General features: G+C 35.9%; 1 protein-coding gene and 1 non-coding gene across 3 annotated transcripts in view; one reads left to right on the plus strand and one right to left on the minus strand.

Moving 5' to 3' along the window:
• The window catches only part of NIPBL (NIPBL cohesin loading factor), a 188,505-nt gene that overhangs the window by 12,273 nt on the left and 154,671 nt on the right, over window positions 1–21,561 (minus strand). For both annotated transcript variants that reach the window (XM_045787277.2, XM_045787278.2), the window contains exons 33-40: window positions 10,650–10,758; window positions 9,028–9,164; window positions 5,360–5,500; window positions 5,145–5,238; window positions 4,318–4,472; window positions 3,711–3,801; window positions 2,078–2,251; window positions 1,487–1,677 (exon numbers count right to left, since the gene is read on the minus strand). In XM_045787277.2, the coding sequence (XP_045643233.1) occupies window positions 1,487–1,677; window positions 2,078–2,251; window positions 3,711–3,801; window positions 4,318–4,472; window positions 5,145–5,238; window positions 5,360–5,500; window positions 9,028–9,164; window positions 10,650–10,758 (1,092 nt within the window). The remainder of the gene's footprint in view (window positions 1–1,486; window positions 1,678–2,077; window positions 2,252–3,710; window positions 3,802–4,317; window positions 4,473–5,144; window positions 5,239–5,359; window positions 5,501–9,027; window positions 9,165–10,649; window positions 10,759–21,561) is intronic.
• Window positions 7,709–7,813, plus strand: LOC123785588 (small nucleolar RNA U13). The gene has a single exon (XR_006777683.1). It is a non-coding gene; the product is annotated as a small nucleolar RNA U13 (small nucleolar RNA).

Genomic DNA, 21,561 nt, shown 5'->3' on the forward strand with positions numbered 1-21,561 from the left:
TAACTGAAAAGGATGATCACAGATTAAACCCTGAATCAGGGGGAGAAAGTTCATAAAGAATATTACCAGCTTGGGGCACCTGGATGGCTCAGTCGGTTAGGCACCTGACTTTTGGTTTTGGCTCAGGTCATGATCTTAGGGTCATGAGATCCAGCCCTGCATGAGCTCCATGCTCAGTGATGAATTTGCTTAAGATTCTTTTCCTCTCCTCCTCCCTCCCTCTCTGCTCCTGCCCCGGCTTGCACTCTCTCTCTCAAATAAGTAATAAATAAAATAAAATCTTTAAAAAATAAAAGAATATTACTGGCTTAACTGACAAAATCTGAAAATGGGCTGTATATGTTAAATCTCCTGAATTTGATGACTGCGTTATGGTTTTGTAAGAGAAATGTCCTTGTTCTTAGAAAATGTATATAAGCTGAAGTGTTCAGACGTAAAGAATTATTGTGATATCTCAAAATTACTATCAAATGATTTAGAAAGAAGTGTGTGTATGAAGAGAGAGATAAGGCAAATGTAGCAAAATGTTAACAAATGCTGAATGAATACAGGTGAAGAGAACATAAGGGAGTTTGCTGTACACTCTTGAAATATTTTTGTAAGTGTGAAATTTAAAACAAAAGTTTAAAAAAGCAAATATAATAATAAAGAGTATAACCAACTAAGGCCATTCAGAATACCAGCAAAGAGTCCTAAGTATCACAAAAACTCAACATACTACTGTACATTTTATTATGTAATCTTGATGATGATGACCCTAAGTCAGGAACTGGCTATTCATTAGTGTGTTTTATCTCAGGACATAGGAAAGAACATAGCATATTCACATATAGCATGTTTTAGGAAAACCTCTATAACAAATAGCCAAAATAAAAATTTTAAAGGATACAGGCTTTTGGTTATTTAATAAATTCCCTTCTGTAGCCTATAGTCCTCTCCTGAACATGTCAGATGGATGGTGTAGACACTACTACATCAGCATTAGCTGCCAATCCTTAGTGACACTGATATGTCTTTATTATGTCAGTTAGTCCTTACATCAATGCTTTGAGGTATTAGGTAGCTGATACTACCCCCAATTTACAAACGAAGGAACTGAACTTAGGTAATATAATTTACTTTCCTACGGACTAAAACCCACCCTGCTTAATAGTTAGAGAATACTCTTAACCCCAGTTAACTCTCCTGACATTACAGGCTATTGGTTCTTAGGGATAAGAGTCAATATGGATTAAAACAAATCATCCCTACTTAGAAAATTGATTCCAAGTTCATATTCTACCAGTATAAATTGGAAATTTGTTCAAGAGCAAAATTACAAATAGATGGATATTTTACAGTAATGACAACCTAGGAGATGGATTCTTAAGCATTTAGGACAAAAAACAAGTAAGATGAATAAAGTACTATTCTTTAATCACAATGTCATCAAATGGTAACAAATTTGGTTCTTTTAGTAAGTGCTGCCACTGTAAAATATACTTACCTGAACTGGATGAATAAGACCTTGGTTTAGGGTCAATGCAATGACATTCAGGGCAAAATGGCGTACACTTGATTGGGTGTGAAAAAATGCTTCCAGCACCTGTTTGAGGTAAAGCTGCATGATGGAACTGCTCATCCCTGAGGATACATCACCCATTTCTTTTAGATCTTCCTGTTTTGCAACTTTCTTCCCTACAAAAGGAAGTAAACATACTAAGAACATGCATATTAACTTTATGAAATACACCAAAATACATTGCAACCAAAAGCACAAAAACAACAGTTGGTGCTCTGGCTGAATGGCTCTTGATCTTTTCTGTGAGTATGTCTCTGTCAGAGGCACCTTTGAGAGAACCTGAGGACTGTAATCTCTATCCTCCTGCAAAATGTTAATGTCTGCACATACATTAAATTTTAAAAACTATTTTAGGCAGTTTATAAATACCCTAAAGGCTAGCTATGGACTTAAGGACTGTTCTTTAACAGAATTTCTTCATATAATAGATAAGGAAATTCAGGTGTCTGGATTAAAAAACAGAGAGTATTCTAACTGTAGCCACACTGTGAAATTCAAAAATAAATTTTTCCTTACAGTCTCTATCTGCTTGTTGCATCCTTGTATCCTCTTCTTGTAGGTAGGTCTGGAGGTTTTTTAACACTTGTATTTTTAAATTTACTGAAGAGTTCTTATCAGATAAAATGTTATTATATAGATTTTTCACCTCTTGCTCAAACATTAGACTTGGATGCTGAATAAAGGCAAATCCTAAAAAGAGAAAAAAAAAATCTTGATATATTCATATTAAAATTAAACATAATACTTAATGAAAATGTTGATAAATTATATAAGAGCTCCTTATTTCAAAAATTAAAACTTAAAATGACTGGAAGAATATATATGCTAGTGGCCTTACCCAGAGAAGTATTAGAGCAGGTACTTCTTTCCCCATGAATTAAAAACAAGAAATTGCATTTCAAAGGAGAATTTCACACAAGAGGAAACCTTGAGGAGGGAGCAGGGCCTAGTGGCTAGGGGAGTGGATTAGGAGTCAGGTGTCTTGGGTTCTATTCCTGGTCCACCACTGACTTGTAGTGTGACCTTGGGTGAGTCACATAATCTCTCTGTGCCTCAATTCTCCATCTGTAAAATGGGGACAATAATATTTACCACCCACCTACCTCAAAGGGATGTTTTCAGGATTTAAGAGGTAAAGTCTGCAAACATTTTTAGATCCCTAGCAGAAGGTACTACATTGGCATTATTAAAAAATATTTATCCATTTGATGAAACAGAGTAATTCCAGAATAAACTAGAGCTAACAATATCTTCCATTTATTTTTTATGGCATTATAATGAAGCCACAATGCTGAATCCTATAACCATAAGTTATTACGTAGCAAAATAATACTATTCATGTTTATTTATACAAAACGCTTATTTACGTAAGATAAGATGAAGATCCTTAATGATAGCAAGTATTACTGATGCCAAGTAACAAACTAAACTCAAAGCATAGAGTGATCAGATAACTAATCCAAGGTCACACAGTATAATATATTAACTATGGCCCAAGCAAGATGTCATTTATTAACTGGTCTAGAGGCACTATTTTCTACATAATGCTACTTTTTCAAGTTAAAATTTGCACTATTTGTTCTCTGAATTAACATTGTAAGTTTTGCCACTTCATATAACTTATGTCCAGACTGAACACTACAAGGTACACATTTGGCTTGAAGGTAACACTGCACCAATATAACTCCCTAAAGTAAGTGATTCTGAATTTTTAGTAATTTGCTATACGTAATTTTCTAAAAGGGATGAAGGAGGAATAAGATACTAAGATTTAAGTTTATTTAAAGAAATCAGTAAATATTTAGTGAGGTCTGGGTAACTAAAAATTTATTACTCACTTTTGTTCAAAAGACTAATGTAAACAACTGCTCATGCATATTAAATTATGAAACTTGTTAATGCTACCAAAATACAGTTTCTCTGATGAACAGAGAAGTTATATGACTTGCTCAAGATCACGCAGAAAGTCACTGGCTGAGCCAAGAATGGAACCCAGGTGTCTTAACCCCCAGTCCTATATTCTATATACCAAATCCTACTGTGAATAAAAACATATTTAAATAAAACAATAGTTTAGACTCACATTATTGTAAAATTTGTTCAACCTCTCAAACAACCAAAACTATGAAGAAATTTAGACTTAACTTACCCAGACCAATGATGGCTTTTGTTTGTACTTCTTCATCTGAATGTTTTGTAAAATACATCAATAGTTCAAGTACTTTATCCTTTATATTAACCTAAGGGGGAAAAAAACACATTAAAGTGTATAAAGAAGAGTAACTTCGATCAGTTTTCAACCATAAAGGAAAAAAACCTAAAAGCAAACAGTGAGAATTTCTACATGTGAACTTTACTAAAGAATAAATCACAAATAAATTTATAAATCCATAGATTTTAGAACAGTAACATTCAAAATAAAAGTCTGTGACAAGTCTGTGTAAGAATACAAATTAACATACTGTTCCTTCATTGAGAAAATTTAAAAAAACAAAGTCAGCTGCTTACCCAGTGTGCCTACTGTTACAGAGCTGATAGAACTTGTGTTAAGCTTCTTGTTATAAACCAGTAACAAACAGTTTGTAAATCAGATGCTAGTCTGAGGACCATGTCTTGGGGAACGCTGCTTCAAAATTCTCATTAAATCAGACTACTCTAATGCTGCTTTCATCCTCAGTCATTAGTAATTTTCAGTTCACAGGGTCACACAGTCCTATTTTTCATAGCATACTAAGTAATTACATTAGAGTCTTTACCTTACTGTTGCCTTTAAAATCCTCTAGATCAAAATCAAAATGCCGACACAGAGCTCCAACAGTGAAAAGGGATCTGAGAAGTGCTGGTTTGTTTGTTAGAAGGGAGGTGTTATTTGGGTCTTCCTGGTGCTGACTTTTTAATTTTGAAATGGCACCTATTAAGACAAGTAATATTTATTTAAAAGAAACTTTTTATCCTTGAATTACTATCTTTAAATAATTACTACTAAGTTGTTACAATTAAATTTACTAATGGTTCTAAGTATCACACACACCTAGAATTATGACGGCATACCTTACAGTCTAAAGGAATTAACATAAGAAAAAAAGATATTTAAATTTTATTTTATATAGCAGGTAAAAAACTTATTGACATTTAATATGAGGTAAATTTCTGAAGTAATTATATTGAATTCTTAAGGAAACACAAAAGATACTAGAAAATATTGCCTCTGAGAATGGATCAGAGGACATTCACACCTCTTAAAATTCCCTCAATGCTGTCTTTATCAGATGTTTTTAAAAAGGAGCTAGACAGGGGCGCCTGGGTGGCACAGCGGTTAAGTGCCTGCCTTCGGCTCAGGGCGTGATCCTGGCGTTATGGTATCGAGCCCCACATCAGGCTCCTCCGCTGTGAGCCTGCTTCTTCCTCTCCCACTCCCCCTGCTTGTGTCCCCTCTCTCGCTGGCTGTCTCTATCTTTGTCAAATAAATAAATAAAATCTTAAAAAAAAAAAAAAAATTAAAAAAAAATAAAAAAAATAAAAAGGAGCTAGACATACTACAGGATATAGAAAGATAATATTAAAGCCCAGACACTGAACTTACCATAGTATCTATTGAAACAGGCCCATACAAATTTAAAATTTTGTGTCACTTTATTCACAACTGCCCCAAGACAGCTCACACAATGTTGCACTACCTAAAAGATACAGAAAATGTTACTTTAGACAAAAGTTAACGACAAAGGTAAAAAACATGATTTAGTTAGCGTTTATGAATTTTATACTAATCAATGCAGAGATGGTAAACTGAATGCTTACAGTCATGCCATATTTGATGATAAGCTTCATTAGATCTTCTTCAATAGTGGCAAGGAAAGTTTCACTTGGATGCTCCATCAGTGGTACAACCAGCTCTAGGATTTTTGCAACATTGCAGATAACCATGAAATCGTTTTGTGTCTACAACGATAAAATCAGTGCTTTATGAATATCAAAAAGCTAACAAGAAACTATATATACCTTTATGTATTTGGTGGTTGAGGTATTACATATGTAAAGTTTCAATTGAAAAAAAAGACTATTAGAAAAGAGCTTTTTTAAGGTATGGAAGGAAGAACATCAGACAGTGTCAGGAGCCTGGATACTAGCTCTGCCGCTAACACTAACATACCATGTAGTATCTGGGTCACCTAATCACAATGCTACAGTTATTCTTTTTTTCCCTAAAATGCAACACAAGCCAATTGTGAACAACGGTGTTTAAATATTAACTATTTTACTAAGATTGATACGGTTTTTAGGATTAGTATTTTTCAAACTGGTGTATCTTAACCTAGAAGTTCTCAACTGGGAGGTGAGTTTGTCCCCACAGGATATTTGGCAATATCTGGGAAATTTTTGGTTGTCACATTAGGGGAGTTGGGGGGTACTACTGGTAACCAGTGGACAGAGGCCAGGAATACTGTCAAGCATCCTACAATGCTCAGAATAGTTCTTGACAACAAAGAATAACCCAGTCCTAAATGTCAATTGTGCTGAGGTTGAGAAGCCTTGTGTTAACGCTTTTTATGATAGATAAAAATATAGAATCCCAGAACTAAGTATAAGACTTATTTTAAAATCTGAAATATTAAATTTTTAATTTTAAAAAAGTTTAGAACTTTGATTAAAAACGAAGCAGTTTTATTAAAAAGATAGGTAGAACATTAAAAAAAAACAAAACCCAAAAGGTTAAAGAATTTACAATAAAGTCTCTTTAAAAAAAAAAAAAGTTTCTTTCCACCCACTATCCTCCAGTCATCCAGTTCCCCTGCCCTAAGGTAACCAAAGTTACTAGTTATTTTTGCAAAGTAAGGCATTCAACATGTTTTTATCTAGTCAAATTATCACTCTTTAGTCTTAGCAACAGGTTATGGACACTCATTTTGGACTCTGAGCTAATTACCGCTCACTAAATAAAAACGTTCCTACCTTACATTCATCTATCCTTTCAGCATACCCACAAGATTAAATAAAAACGTAAGTAAGATGAATACCCTAAGTAACATAGAAATCCTGTCATTTCCTGCCCTCTCCCACTCCCACCTCTTTAAACAATAGGGGGATGAGTAAAGTGGTCTAGGGATGAAGAGTTTTTGTTAAGATAAATTCATTTGAGAATCACAGCTAAAATTTTACTTTGAAACCACTCTTAACATTTCTGGCCTAGAAAGTCAAGTAAAAAATATAAAGTCTAGAAGAAAAATTCAAAGACAGAAATTGTGAAGGAAAAGAGCAGAATAACATAATACTAAGAAAACTACTTGAAATGACTATAACATAAGGTACTTCAATATCTAAAAAACTTAAGAGTAAAGAGTTTTCAAAAAAGGAAAGAAAAAAAGCTCCACAATTCAAAGGTAAAATGGTCAAATGATACAGTCAAATCACAGGAAATCAAGTACAACTGGTTAATATCACAAAAAAGATGTTCAACATTCTTGGATATCAGGGAAGGTAAAATGAAGCAACAGTGAACTATTCCTTTACACCTAACTGGCAAAAAGTATAAAAATGACATAGACTGCCATATGCTGGTTTTCAAAAAGGCTTTTAAAACACGTCCACTGGCAATTTGGGAAAACCTATTGAAAAACCAAAATCCAAACCCAAAAGAACATTCCCTTAATCTAACAAGTCCATTCCTTAGGATTTATCCCAAAGAAAAAATCACCACCATTTAAAGGTATATGAGTATGGGATGTTTATTAAGGAATTGTTTGTGGTGCCTATCGATAGGAAACAATGTAAAAACCTGCCAAAATGGGAAATGGTTAAACAAATCATAGGACAAACATAAGATGGATAATGTATACATATATAATATGTATACATTAATATGATATGTATATAACATAACTTGATTTTAAAACACTGGTCAACCAGTTATATAAGTGTGTGTGCACAATTAGAGAAGCATGGCTATAGTATGTAAGGATACCCCAGGTTGTTCATCCTGAGATAAAGAATAAAGATGGAGGGAGGATACAGAAAACAAAAATTTAAATGTGTCTAACATACAGGAGATGGCCTTATTTATATAAAACTTTGTGTATGTGTATAAAACTTTCCAACATTCATCCTTCCTTTTAGCATACCCACAGGATTAAATAAAAAATATATTTATAGATCCTTTTGTAGTTCATAAGCATGATGACAGGTTGTTCACTGTTAATGTGACATGTGCCTCCCTCAAACCTTGTTACAAACCTCAGCACATTACCTTACATGATTTAAAATAAATATATATGTATTATATATATATGTGTGTACATATATATATACATAAAAATTACACAAAATGTTTTCAAAGTAATCTTGCTTCCAAGCAATATTGGTCCAAATAAGGCCTATTCACACAAGTTATTATAGACCAGTTCTTAGAAGCAAAGAGACATGGGGTTGAATTCTAGCTTTGGGACCGGTCAGCTGTGTGACACTGGGCAAGTGATTTATATTCTCAAAGCTTCAGTTTCTTATCTGTAAAACTGAAATAATAACGATACCTACTTCACAAGGTCAATGAGATAATGCACGTAAAATTCTTCATAGTACTTGGCACTGTCCTCAATAAATATTAGCTATTATTATTGGCCATAGATTACGTATTAATCAATTTATTTCTGGATCTAATACAAGCCCTAGAGATAGAATTAGGATCTCAGAAGTATTATAAGTTGTTTTTATATATTTATCTTCTGTTACTTTCTGCAGTTAAAATTTCTCAGGTGTTTCATCTAGAACTTGTTAATTTAGATCACCAAAAAATGAGACCATAGCAGCAAAGCAAATCTAGCAGAGGAAAACAGTTAAAATTAGTTCCTTAGGAACACTGGGAACATAGTAAAGTAAAAAAAAACTATTTACATTCTACAGTTTTTAGACTTTCAAAACTTAGTGTTTGTAATAAGCCACTTAACTCACCATGCTGTCATATAAATTGCTGGATTATTTTACATAAGCAATGTTTTATTTGATTTTCGCATTTAATCGTTGAAAAACAGTATATGCGATATTAACTTAAAACAACCACCTAACATCTCTGATATACTAGATTTTCCGTGTTCAACATACTGGTGTATTATAAAATAAATACAATATACTCATAAGAAAATATATTGAAATGACAAATGAAAAGCAAATTTAGAATCCAAAAGACAGTAAATTTCTCAATGACAGGAACTCTGTCTCATTCACCTTTGAGGTCTTAGCAATAGTTATAACATTTAGTAAGCATTTACTGAGGGTTTGACCTGAGGAGCTTATGGAGGAAATGAAGCCTAAAAAAAATGATGTCTGTAGATAACTTGCCACAAACATTAGAATACATATTTGAGTACATGACACAGTTGATCAGTCAGTAAAAGTGTGGACAACACAATGCCAATTCTAAGTTTAAAATACTTACTACACGGTAAGAAAGAAAAGTAGGACAGCTCTATACTTACACTACATTTAGTGGTAAGGTATGGCTGCATAGTCATGGCGTGTTTAACCATGAGCTGAGGTCTTATTTTGCTGAATAAGAACAAAGTGGTTATGCAAGCTACCAATCTTCCAGAATTCACACCTTTATTGTCAGAGTCTGGAAAAACAGAAATAAGATACTAAAATATGACAAGGCAGTGGAAATTATACAATTACTTAAATTACTCAATACCACCCCCTGAATTGATTTAGTATATGCTTCAATAAAAGATTAGCATTTCTTATGATACTAGACTTCCTACATTTTTTTCTTTTATTATACATATTACATATATTAAGCATAAAAGACAAAGAGGCTGTGCTATGGAAGGCAAATTTTACACTAAGGGGTGCAGGACTGAAGTTAAAAAGTACAATGGAAGCTAAGTTTAGGGATGGGCTTTTGGGAATAAACATGGTGTTGCTTGTATCTAAAAATGGATGGAAGTTAAGTATGGGAAAGTTAGCGAAGGGGGACCAAAAAAAATTAGCTGAGGTGATACTGTGTTTGAGTGTACTGGGAAAAAAGAGATGCTACCATGGTAGAAGAATGTTCAGAGACTGGAGTGACAAATTAAGAAGCTGGACCAGTGCTACATCAGAAAGGTAAACAAACTACTGCTCCAGTGGGAGGAAAATGCTGCTAGTTAGGAGAAATAGTAGTTCTTACGAGGCAAATTAGTTTAGAAGAGATTAGCAATTTTTCAACATTGACAACAGTATCACCCTTAAAATCTAGGATAGGCAAAAATAGGGGAAACAGAACTAGTAGATAAACAGAAAAAGAGGTACACATGGAAAATGAAAAAAAATTAAAGAAAAGAAACTGCATATAAAATATAAAGATCAACAATTTCCTTAGGTGCCCTAATGGTACCTCTGTAAGGCTCCCAATTCTGGAGAATGACCAAGGCTGACTACTGTTACTCATCAATGTACATTAGGACTCAGGAAGTAATGTTAGGCTTGGGTGCCTTAAGCAATAGATTATCAATGATTACTTTTATAGTTTTATATAATTATTTACCTATATTCTGATTAATAACTTCAAATGTGTGACTGATAAATAATGTAATAGATAATATAAAATATTTAGTATTTAAGGAATCTGTCAATTTAAAAAATACTAACCATTTTATCTAGCTCGAGATTAAACACATTTATATAACAATTATAAATGATATTAGGAATGTACTACAAATCTTTTAAAAATATTTTTATCATAGTTAAAACAATTTCATTTTGAGAGAAATTTTATATCATTTAAAAGATATCAAACAGTTTTTGGATGAGTACAACTAGCTAAATACACAGTAGCACCTGGACTTTTATATCTGTTCAACATAACATCTAAAATTATATGCTACTCAAAGATGCAGAAGAGATGAGGCCTATGCTTCTATTATACTGCTCTAGATAATCTTAGTCAACCTAAACAATATAATCTAGGATGCAATATCAAACAAAAAAACCCCTTCATTTAAAAGTGAAGTAGTTAATTATTAGGTTAAGCAGAACCAGAAGCAAAATTGAGAAATGTGCCCAAAGTATTTTAAAATATCTTATAAAATCAACTTAATGATCAATATATAAAATGTCTTACCAGCTAGAGATTCCTCATATTTAAGAATGTGCTCAACTAGGTTATCAACAAGTTGAGTACAAGCTTTCTTCACAGGTTTATATGAGGAATCCTCTTCGGACTTCAACAACTATATATGTATATATATAAAAAAAAAAATCCCAGTATAATTATTCATTAGGCAGTAATAATATAAATGCATTAAATGTGTCCATAAAAAGCTTTTCAGTTTGTCATTAACAATTAATATGGAAAATGCAAATAAACAAAAAATATATAGCAAATGTTTTAAAATATCTTATAAACCAGTAATTTATAAATACTTTCAAACAATGTTAGTATGAAGTACTTAAACTACTGTGTGTAGGACCTGAGGTAGGCTATGAGAGAAATCAGAAAGGTGACTTTCCTTAATGCTCAGTGCTAGTTGGATTATTTTAAAGAATTAGAATTCCATTCTTCATTATTTCAAGTCCTTTGATAGCTCAAAAAAAGTATGAGTTAATTACACTTTTTTATATAATTGTAACTTTATCTGAATTGCACCTTCAATTTTGTAATTATAAGACACAAAGCTAGATTTCTGTATTATCCTTTGCCAAATTATTAATAAACAATGTAAGAGAAGTGTTAGGAATGATGAGATGAGGAGAAAAGATCAGTCTAACTACAGCCAAAAAATAAAACCAATTCAAACTTTTATAATCATAGGTCAATTGTAACGTCATCTAAGGTATATTTGTTCTGTTAATACAGACTAGCTAATACAAGTCTGAGATAGTAAAGAAGCTGAAATGAGTATTTGATTTTCATGAAGAGTTTCAGTGCTGTCCAATGTAACTTGCTGCAATGATGGAAATGTCTTTATCTGTGCTGTCCAATATGTTTGCCACAAGACATATGCAGCTACTAAACATGTGAAATGCTGCTAGTATGACTGAAGACTTAAAATAAAATAAAAACAAAAATTCAAATTAAGTTAAAAGAACACCTGTGGCTAGTATTGGATAGTTCAAATTTAAACTTTCACTACAATACGCACGGATGATTAAAACAACTGGCAGCAATCAGTATAACACAACACATATGTTGCCCCATCCTCTTCAATTTAAAGAAATAAATAAAAAAAGAGAATTTAAATTTTCAGTTTCAACTCTGTACAGCAAATTCTACTCGTCCTGCTTCATAACTCAATTCCTTAAGCAGTTACTAAAATCGCATGCTAGCCTTTTCCAGGCAGGAGCTGAAAACAATCCCCTCTTATTTTTTCTTTTTCCTCTCTAAGAGATGAAGTATACACAAAAGTATAAATCCTAGATTTTGGCTCATGACACACCATCAATACTGCTATGTGCCCTTTTAATTTGTTTACTTATAAAAATATTGTACTATGAACCCAACTCAAGAACATTTCCATGGACTTTCATTTTCCCAATATGCTCCTTCCCTTATTCCATCCTCCGGTGTCCATTATCAAGGTAACCATTATCAGGAATTTTATAATTTCTTTGCTTAAAAAGATCATGTAAGCTATATACTGTTTATAGTTTTGCCTGATTTTCAACTTTCTAAAAGGTATCATGCTAGATGCAGTCTTTTGGGACTTGCCTTGTTCACTCAACATTATGTCCCTAACTGTAATCCAGGTTGTTGCAAATGACTGTATTTTATTCATTTTAACTGATAAGCAACAGGCTACTGTGTGTCCATATTGCAGTTAATTTAGCTATTCTGAAGACAGGTTAATTACACTTTTTAGTGGCATAATGAGCATTCTTTTGTCTTCTGGCACACATATGCAAGATTTTCTTGAAAATCTTGCATATATACCTTGAAGTGGAACTGCCAGGTCACAGATTATATAATTATTCAACTTTATGAAATAATGCTATATTTTTTCAAATTGGTTGTAGTATTTTCTCCACAGTTTAAGAGATACTGTTTAATCCATCTCTTTTTCATTTGTTATCATCTGACTTCTCAATTTCTGCCATTGAATGAATGTAAAACATAGTCTTGATTTGTATTTTCCATATTATTAATGAAGTTGAACAATGTATAGGCCGTATGTACTATTTCTTGTATGAAATGCCTATTCCTGACTTTTACTTATTTTCCTACTGGGACTCCTGCCTTATGCTGGTTTGTAGAAGAGGAGTTCTTCACATGTTCTTAATAATGATCCTTTTTTACATGTTATATGTGTGTCAAATATCATTTCCCAGTTTGTGACTTGTGTTTTTGCTTTAAGATGTCTTTTGATTAAAAAATGTACTTCCTTTCAACACACTGAAATTTATCAATCTTTTAAGGTTAATGGTTTTGGAACTTGTTTAAGAAATCTTTCCCTACAGAAAGGTAAAAAATATATTCACACATATTATCCTCTAAAGACTTAAAAGATTTCCTTTAATCTATATGGAGGTGATTATTGAGTTGAAGTAGGAATCTTTTTTTTTTTTTAAGATTGATTTATTTATTTGAGAGAGAGAATGCGCGCACACGTGGGTGCGGGGTAGGGGCAGAGGGAGAGGGAAAATATCAAGTAGGCTCCCCACTGAGCACGGAGCCTGACATGGGGCTCGATCTCACGACCCAAGAGATCATGACCTGGGCACAGACCAAGAGTCAGACACCTAGCCAACTGAGCTACTGAGGGATCCCAGAAGTAGGAATCAATTCTCAAAAAAAAAAAAAAGCCTTTTGGATAGCCAATTGTCTCGGCCCCATTTACTGAGAACTCCATTCTTTCCCCATTAATTGCAGTGCCACTTCTATTTTATAGTAAGTATATCCTAAATACATGGAGGCTTATTTCTGAGCTCTCCATCTTGTTCTGTTGGTCTATTTAGTACCACGCTAACTACTGCATCTTTAAAAATAAGTCCTTACACTTGGTAAGGCAAGTCAGTTCTCCTGCATTTTCAGAAATGACAATTATTTTTAGTTCTCTGCTTTTCCACATACATTTTACAATCACCTCATCTGATGACTATTTTTTCTTTTGTTATGGTTTTTGTTTTGTTTTGTTTTAAGCAGGCTCCACACCCAGCATGAGACTTGAACTCACGACCCTGAGATTAAAAGGAGCATGCTCTACTAATAGAGCCAACCAGGTACCCCTTGACGACTATTTTTTTTTATCTTGGTGAGATCTCTCAACATATTCCCATTTTGCATGATTTTCATTTTAGGTTTATAGTTATCTTCTGTCAGATTTTATTCCTAGTTTATTAGAAGTTATCTTTTGAAGTTATTAAATTTTATCAAAAATTTTTCCTGTGTTCCTTGGAACGATTACTTATTTCTTCTTCTTTAATGTTAAATCATACACACATACTGATGTTATATCAGCCTTATGGTTATATATGCATAAATGCATGTATATACACATACATATGTATACATACACACATATCTTTATCCATCTTACTTTTGACATATTTCAAAGTAAACTGTAAACAGTATACTCCTTTTTTCCCTTTGAGATAAAAGTTACACAAAATGAAATGTACACATGTTCAGTGTTCCTTTGCTCAGTTTTGTTAAGTGCATTCACCATTAGAACTCAAACTCCTATCAAGATAGAGAACAGTGATCTACATCTTTAGCTTATATCAGAATCACCTAGAGAGACTATAAAATATAGAATGGTGGGCCCACCCTCAGAATTACTGGGGTAAAGCCTTAGAATTCATATTATCTAACAAGTTGCAGGTAATCTCAGTAACTTTTAGAACCACTGATAGGGACTACTACCATCCTTGAAAGTTCCCTCATGTTACTTCCCAGTCAATCCCTGAACCCCTGCAATCACTCTTCTGAGTTTTTCCAATACAGATGAATTTTGCCTCTCCTAGAATTTCAAATAAATGGAATCAGAACATGTACTCTTTCGTGTAAGGCTTCCTTCACTCTGCATAATGTTTTTATTATTCACCTAAGCTGTACGTATCAACAGTTTGTTCCTTTATGATGTGGAATACTATGAAACTGTGTGGATATATCAGTATTTTTACCCATTCACTGGTTGATGGAGAGACAGTATTTGACTATAAACAAAACCAAATTGCTCCTTCAACAGTTTACTTAGAAATCTACTCAGCTAAATATCCAATTTCACGCTTGAAGTTCTACTTTTCACAAAACACTAGAACACAATTCAGCCAAGTTCTTTGCCACTTTATAACACTACTTTTTCTCTGATGTCCAATAGCATGTTTCTCATTTCCATCTGAGACCCCATCACAATGGCCTCTACTGTCATAATTTCTACCAACATTCTGTACATGGTTATATGTATTCTCTAAGAAGACAAAAGCCTTCTCTACAGCTTCTTTTCTCTCTGAGCCCTCACCAGAACTGCCTTTCAGTGTCTCTTGAAATATCAGCTTTTTCTAGCATGCACATCAAAACTCTTCTAGTCTCTACATATTATCCAATTCCAAAGCCACTTCCACATTGTTTTCAGCGCCATCCTACTTTTTGGTTCCAATTTCTGTCTTAGCTTGGGCTGCTATAACAAATACTATAGACAAGGTGGCTTAAACAGAAATTTATTTCTCATAGCTCAGGAAGTTGGGAAATTTGAAACCAAGGTGCCAGCATCTTCTAGTGAAGATCCTTTTCCTAGCTTGCAGATGATGGTCTTCTTGTCATATCCTTATACAGCAGAGAGCAGAGAGAGATCATCTCTGCTGTGTCTCTTCTTAGAAGGGCACTAATCTGATTCACAAGGGCTCCACCCTCATGACCTAATCATCTCCCAAAGGCCCCACCTCCTAGTATCACACTAGGGATTAGGCTTCAACATAATGAATTTTGGAGACACACAAACATTCTGTGCACAGCATTCTCTCAGAAACTGGAGAAAAGGAAATGATCAGACCTTTTAGGGATTATTAGATGCTGGTTCTGAACTGGCACTATTTCCAGGAGGCCCTAAAGATCACTATGGCCCACTGGTCAGAGCAGGGGTGGGATCTGAAGGTCAGGTGGTCAATGGAGGTGTAACTCTGGTCTGTTTCATACGGAGTCCAGTGGGTTCCCAAACACATCCTGTGATTGTTTCCCAGCACCAAAATGCAAAATTGGAATAGATATACTCGGCAGCTGACAGAATCCCCACACTCGTTCTTTGATCCATGCAGTGCGGGTTATTATGGTGGGAAAGGGCAAGTGGAAGCCATGAGGAATGCTTCTACCCAGGAAAATAGTATATTGAAAGCAATACTACATTATTGGAGGGGCTGTCAAGATTAGTGCTATCATCAAAGACCTGAAGGATGCAGAGATGGTAATTCACACCACCTTCTCATTCAGCTCACTTATTTGGCCTGTGCAGTAGACAGATGGATCCTGGGGAATGGCAGTGGATTAGCATAAGCTTAATCAGGTGGTGACTCCAACTGCATCTGCGGTACCATACAAGGTATTACTCGAGCAAATTAATAGTTTCCCTAGTTGCCTGGCACCTTCTGGCAGATGCCTTTTTCTCCATTCCTGTCAAAGGCTTACCAGAAGCAGTTTACTATCAGCAGACAAGGCAAGCAATACACTGTACTGCCCTACCTCAGGCGTATATTAACTCTCTAGCCCTATGTTATAATTTAGTTTGCAGGATCTTACCTCTTCCTTTAATAAGATTATCACACTGTTTCATTACACTGATGGTACGATGCTGACTGTACCTAGCGAGCAAAAAGTAGCAACCACTTCAGACTTACTGATAAGACTTGTGTCAGAGGGTAGGGAAATAAACCCAACAAAAATTCAGGGATCTTCTACTTCCGTGAAATTACTAGGGTCCTAGGTGGTGTGGGGTATGTTTGGAGATCCCTTCTAAGGTAAAGGATAAATTGTTCCATCTGGCCTCTCCTATATATAACCAAAAAGAGAGGCACAATGGCTAATGGGCTTTGGACTTTAGAGGCAACGAATTCCTCTTTTGGGTGTATTACTCTGGCTCATTTACTGAGTGACCTGAGATGCTGCTTGTGCTGAGTGGAGTCCAGAACAGAAGAAGGCTGTGCAAAAGATCTGGGCCGCTGTGCAAGTTGCTCTGCAGCATGGGTCAGACGACCCAGTAGATCTAAAGGTGAAGTGTCAGTGGCAGAGAGGAATGCTGTTTGGAACCTTTGGCAGGACCCCATAGATGGAATGCATGCAGTACAAACCCTTAGGATTTTGGAGCAAAGTCTTTCCATCCTCTGTGGATAACTACTCTCCTTTTGAAAAAGAGCTCTTGGCCTTCTACTGGGCCTTAGTAGATACTGAATGCCTAGCCATGGGTCACCACACTACCATGCCATTTGAGTTGCCTATGATGAACTGGGTATTACTTGACCCCCCAAGAACCCCTGTGTGTGTAAGCACAGCAGCACGTCATCATCAAATATAAGTGGTATGGGTGAGAGTGACTGGGTGAGAGCAGGCCTAAGGGCCCAAGTGTGTAAGCACAGCAGCACGTCATCATCAAATATAAGTGGTATGGGTATAAGTGACTGGGTGAGAGCAGGCCTAAAGGCCCAAGTAAGTTACATGAGGAAGCAGCCCAAACGCCTGCTCATTCCTGCCTACTCTCTTCCAGGCTGTACCTATGGCCTCATGGGGAGTTCCCTATGATCATCCCTATGATCAACTGACAGAGGAGAAGAAGACTTAGGCCTGGTTTACAAATGGGTCTGCACAATATACAGGACCATTCCAAAGTGGACATCTGCAGCACTACAGCCCGTCTGGAACATCCCTGAAGGAATGGTGAAGGGAAAGTCCTCCACTAGGCAGAACTTCTGAGTAGTACACTTGGCCATTCACTTTGTTTGGAAGAAGGAATGACCAGATATGTGACTATACATCAATTCATGGGCTGTAGCCAATGGTTTGGATAGATGGTTAGGGACTCGGAAGGAAGAGGATTAGAAAGTTGGGGACAAGGAAATTTAGAAAAGAGGCATGTGGATAGACATCTCTGAATGGGCAAAAAATATGAGGATATTTATGTCCCACATGAATGTTCACCAAAGGATGACCTCAGCAGAGGAAGATTTAAATAATCAAGTGGATAGGAAGACATATTCTGTAGGTAACTTCTCTGAGGATATCAGCCTCTTTCCCCAACTACTCTTATTGCTCAATAGGCTGATGAACAAACTGTCCATGGTGGCAGGGATGGAAGTTATACATGGGCTCAGTGACACAGACTTCTATTCATCAAGGCCAGTGTGCTATGGCCACTGCTGAGTGCCCAACCTGCCAGCAGTAGAGACCAACACTGAGTCCCTGTTATGGAACAGCCAGCTATCTTGTGAGCAGGTTGATTACACAGGACCATTTTCATAATGGAAGGGGCAGCATTTTGTTCTTACTGGAACACTTACTATGGATACATACTTGCCTTCCCTGCATGCAGTGCTTCTGCCAAAACAACCACCTGTAAATTTATTGCCTTATTTACTGTCATGATATTCTACACAGAATTACTTTTGATCAATGAAGCAAGTGGACTGATAGAACATGGAATGGACTTTTGAAGAGCTGCATATAGCGCCAGATAGGTGGCAATATCTTGCATGGCTGCGGCAAGATTCTCCAGAAGGCTCTATATGCTCTGAATCAGCAACCAATATTTGGTGCTATTTAGCCCGCAACCAGGATTCACAGTCCAGAAGTCTGCAAGGAGTGGAAATGGGAGTGGCATCACTCACTATTACCTCTAGTGACCCAGTAGCAAAACTTCTGCTTCTGTCAACTTTATGCTCTGCTGACCTAGAGGTCTTAGTTCCAGAAGGAGCTCTCACCAGGAGACACAACAACGATCCCACTGAACTGGAAGTTAAGATTACCACCCAACTACTTCAGGTTCCTCCTGCCTCTGAATCAACAGGCAAAGAAGGGAATTAGGGTACTGGCTGGAGTGACTGATCCTGACTACCAAAGAGAGACTGGACTACTACTGTACAATGGCGGTAAGGAAGAGTGTCTGGAATATAGGACACCCCTTAGGGCAACTCTTAGTATTACCATCTCCTGTGATTAAGGTCAATGAAAAACTACACCAACCCAACCCAGGCAGGACTACTAGTGGTACAGACCCTTCAGGAATGAAATTATGGGTCACCTCACCATGAACCAAGACCAGGTGAGGTCCTTGTTGAAGGCAAAGGAAATAAACAGTGGGCAGAAGAAGGCAGCCAATGACCACACTGCAAGGAATAGAAACAAAAACTTTGTCATGAGCATTTCCTACTTATATTGTTATGAATACATTAGTGTGTGTGTGTGTGTGTGTGTGTGTGTGTGTGTGTAGGGAGGGATGGGGGGAAGGAGAGAGGAAAGAGCAAATAATTTTTTCCGCTCTTACTCTCTTACCATAAAAGGTAAGATGTACTGACTTCATATCATAGTATATTTAACTTATGGGATATCAAGGAGAAGAGTAAATATCACTCAAGGACTTAATTTTTTCTCCTGGGAAAGAGGTTAGTGCATTTTCGATTATATGCAGGATAGCTGTATCATGTTAGGTGGAACTATCACCTTGTTACTGTTTTTTGGAAATGAAATATGGTTTAAAGAGATATATATATAGGTGCCAAGTTGACAAGATGGATTTATGATGGTTAATTTTACATGTCAGCTTGACTGGGCCACAGAATGCCCAGTGATTTGGCTAAATATTACTTCTGGATATTGGGGAGGACGTTTCTAGATGAGATTCACATCTGAATTGGTGGACTCAGTAAAGCAGATCATCCTCTCCAATTTGGATGGGTATCACACAAGCCATTGAGGGCCCGAATACAACAAAAGGTGGAGGAAGGAAGAAACCTATTATTCTCTGTCTGAGTTGGGACATCAGTTCCCTCTTGCACTCCAACTGGGATTTATACCACTGGCTACCCTGGTTCAGGCCTTCAGACACAGGCTGAACTACACCAGTAGCTCTTCTGGACTTCTAAATTGCAGACAGCAGATTTTGGGACTTAAGAGCCTCCACAATTGCATGAGCCAATTCCTTATAATAAATCCTTTTCTTTCTCCTCTCAGTATCCTGTTGGTTCTGTTTCTCTGGAGAACCCTAGTACATGTCCCTTCCATGTCAATCCCTGGCCCCCTGCAACCACTCCTCTGAATTTTTCCAATAGAGGTTAGTTTTTGCCTCTCCTAGAACTTTATATAAATGGAGTAAGAATACATACTCTTCTGTGTAAGTCTTCTTCACTCTGTGTAATGTTTTTATTATTCATCTAAGTTGCTGTATGTTTCAGTAGTCTCTTCCTTTAAGAGGTGGAGTACTATTAAATTACACGAATATATTAATTTTCCTATTCATGCATCGGCTGATAAAGTATTTGACTGTAAACTTTGAGGAAATCTTGTTTTAGATTACAAAGGCCAGGAACATATGAAATATAGGTTATTCAAGTTTTTTCACTGCCTGTATTCCTTTTTAAAGATTTTATTCATTTATTTGAGAGAGAAAGCAAGCAGGTGTGCTTGAGAGAGCACACATGGGGGATGGGAGGGGTAGAGGGAAAGGGAGAAGCAGACTCCCACCTGAGCAGGGAGCCCGACAGACGTGGGGCTTGATCCCAGGACCTTCGGATCATGACCTGAGCCTAAGGCAGACACTTAACTGACTGAGCCACCTATATGCCCCACCTGTATTTTCTTATAAACTAAAAAAGGACCATAGTCTTGGTTTATAAGCAATGAAAATGAGTGTCACTGGAAAATCCAATTTTTGTGTACCTATCATAGGGATATGATAGTAGTTTAATTAGACTACTTTATAGAAATAAAAAAATACAAGAACTTTCATGATGGAAATTTTTCTTTCACATGCTATTGAAAAATGGCAAAAAAAAAAACCCTCTACGAATTCATTAAAAGTCATAAAACTATGAATTCATTAAAGGTTATGAAGGCAATGAATCTGCATACATTTAAAGTGTGTGTGTGTGTGTGTATATAACATACTAACAAAACTATTTAGTTGGACAGTTTGGTGCATGTCTGAATTTGAAGCTATTTCATAGTACTGTAAGTTTCCTTCAAAAAATCCCCACATTCCATGAGCTGGGAATCAATGATCCATAAGAAACTCACTCAACACAGAAATAATAAAAATGAGAAATAGTGGAAACTGGATGGAGTGGAATGTGTACATGAGCTCATGTGGAAATAGTTGAAGTGTGCTAATTCTTCTTCTTTTTTTTTTTTAAGATTTTATTTATTTATTTGACAGAGAGAGAGAGCACAAGCAGGGGGAGCAGGAGAGGGAGAAGCTGGCTCCTCACTGAGCAGGGAGCCCGATGTGGGGCTCAATCCCAGGACTCTGGAATCATTACCCAAGAAGAAGGCAGACACTCAACCAACTGAGCCACCTAGGCTCCCTAAGTGTGCTAATTATTCTTAAAAAAAAAAAAAAAATTAAATTTTTTTTTTAAACTCTACCCCCAGCGTGGGCTCAAACTCACAACCCCAAGATCAAGAGCTGTATGCTCCACCGACTGAGCCAGCCAGGCATACTCATGTGTACTAATTATTCTTGACTCTAGAATTTCCAATGATTCTAACAGTCCATTCTCTATATTCTTCCTAGCCTCTCTTAAAAGTTATGCATACATGTTGTTATAACTGCTAAGAGTGGTTATGTCTCTGTTACATGCATCTATAATACTTTTAAGCCTCATTTCTTTCATTAAATTCTGCTAATGACTGTATCACAAAGTCACAGTGTCATTGATAAACTAAACTGTTGTCAGAAACTAAAGTAAAATTAGACAACAGGGAGAAAGGACTGAATGAACAACTAGAAAGTAAAGATATAAAGAACAGAGAACTTATTAAGACATTATAAATCTAGTCCTCTCCTTTCTGCCTCTAACTTGCCAATAATACATATGGATATTATCTTAGATCCTTTTTT

Source organism: Ursus americanus, chromosome 15, assembly GCF_024610735.1.
Source record: "Ursus americanus isolate L20-20 chromosome 15, mUrsAme1.1.p, whole genome shotgun sequence".
NCBI lineage: Eukaryota > Metazoa > Chordata > Mammalia > Carnivora > Ursidae > Ursus > Ursus americanus.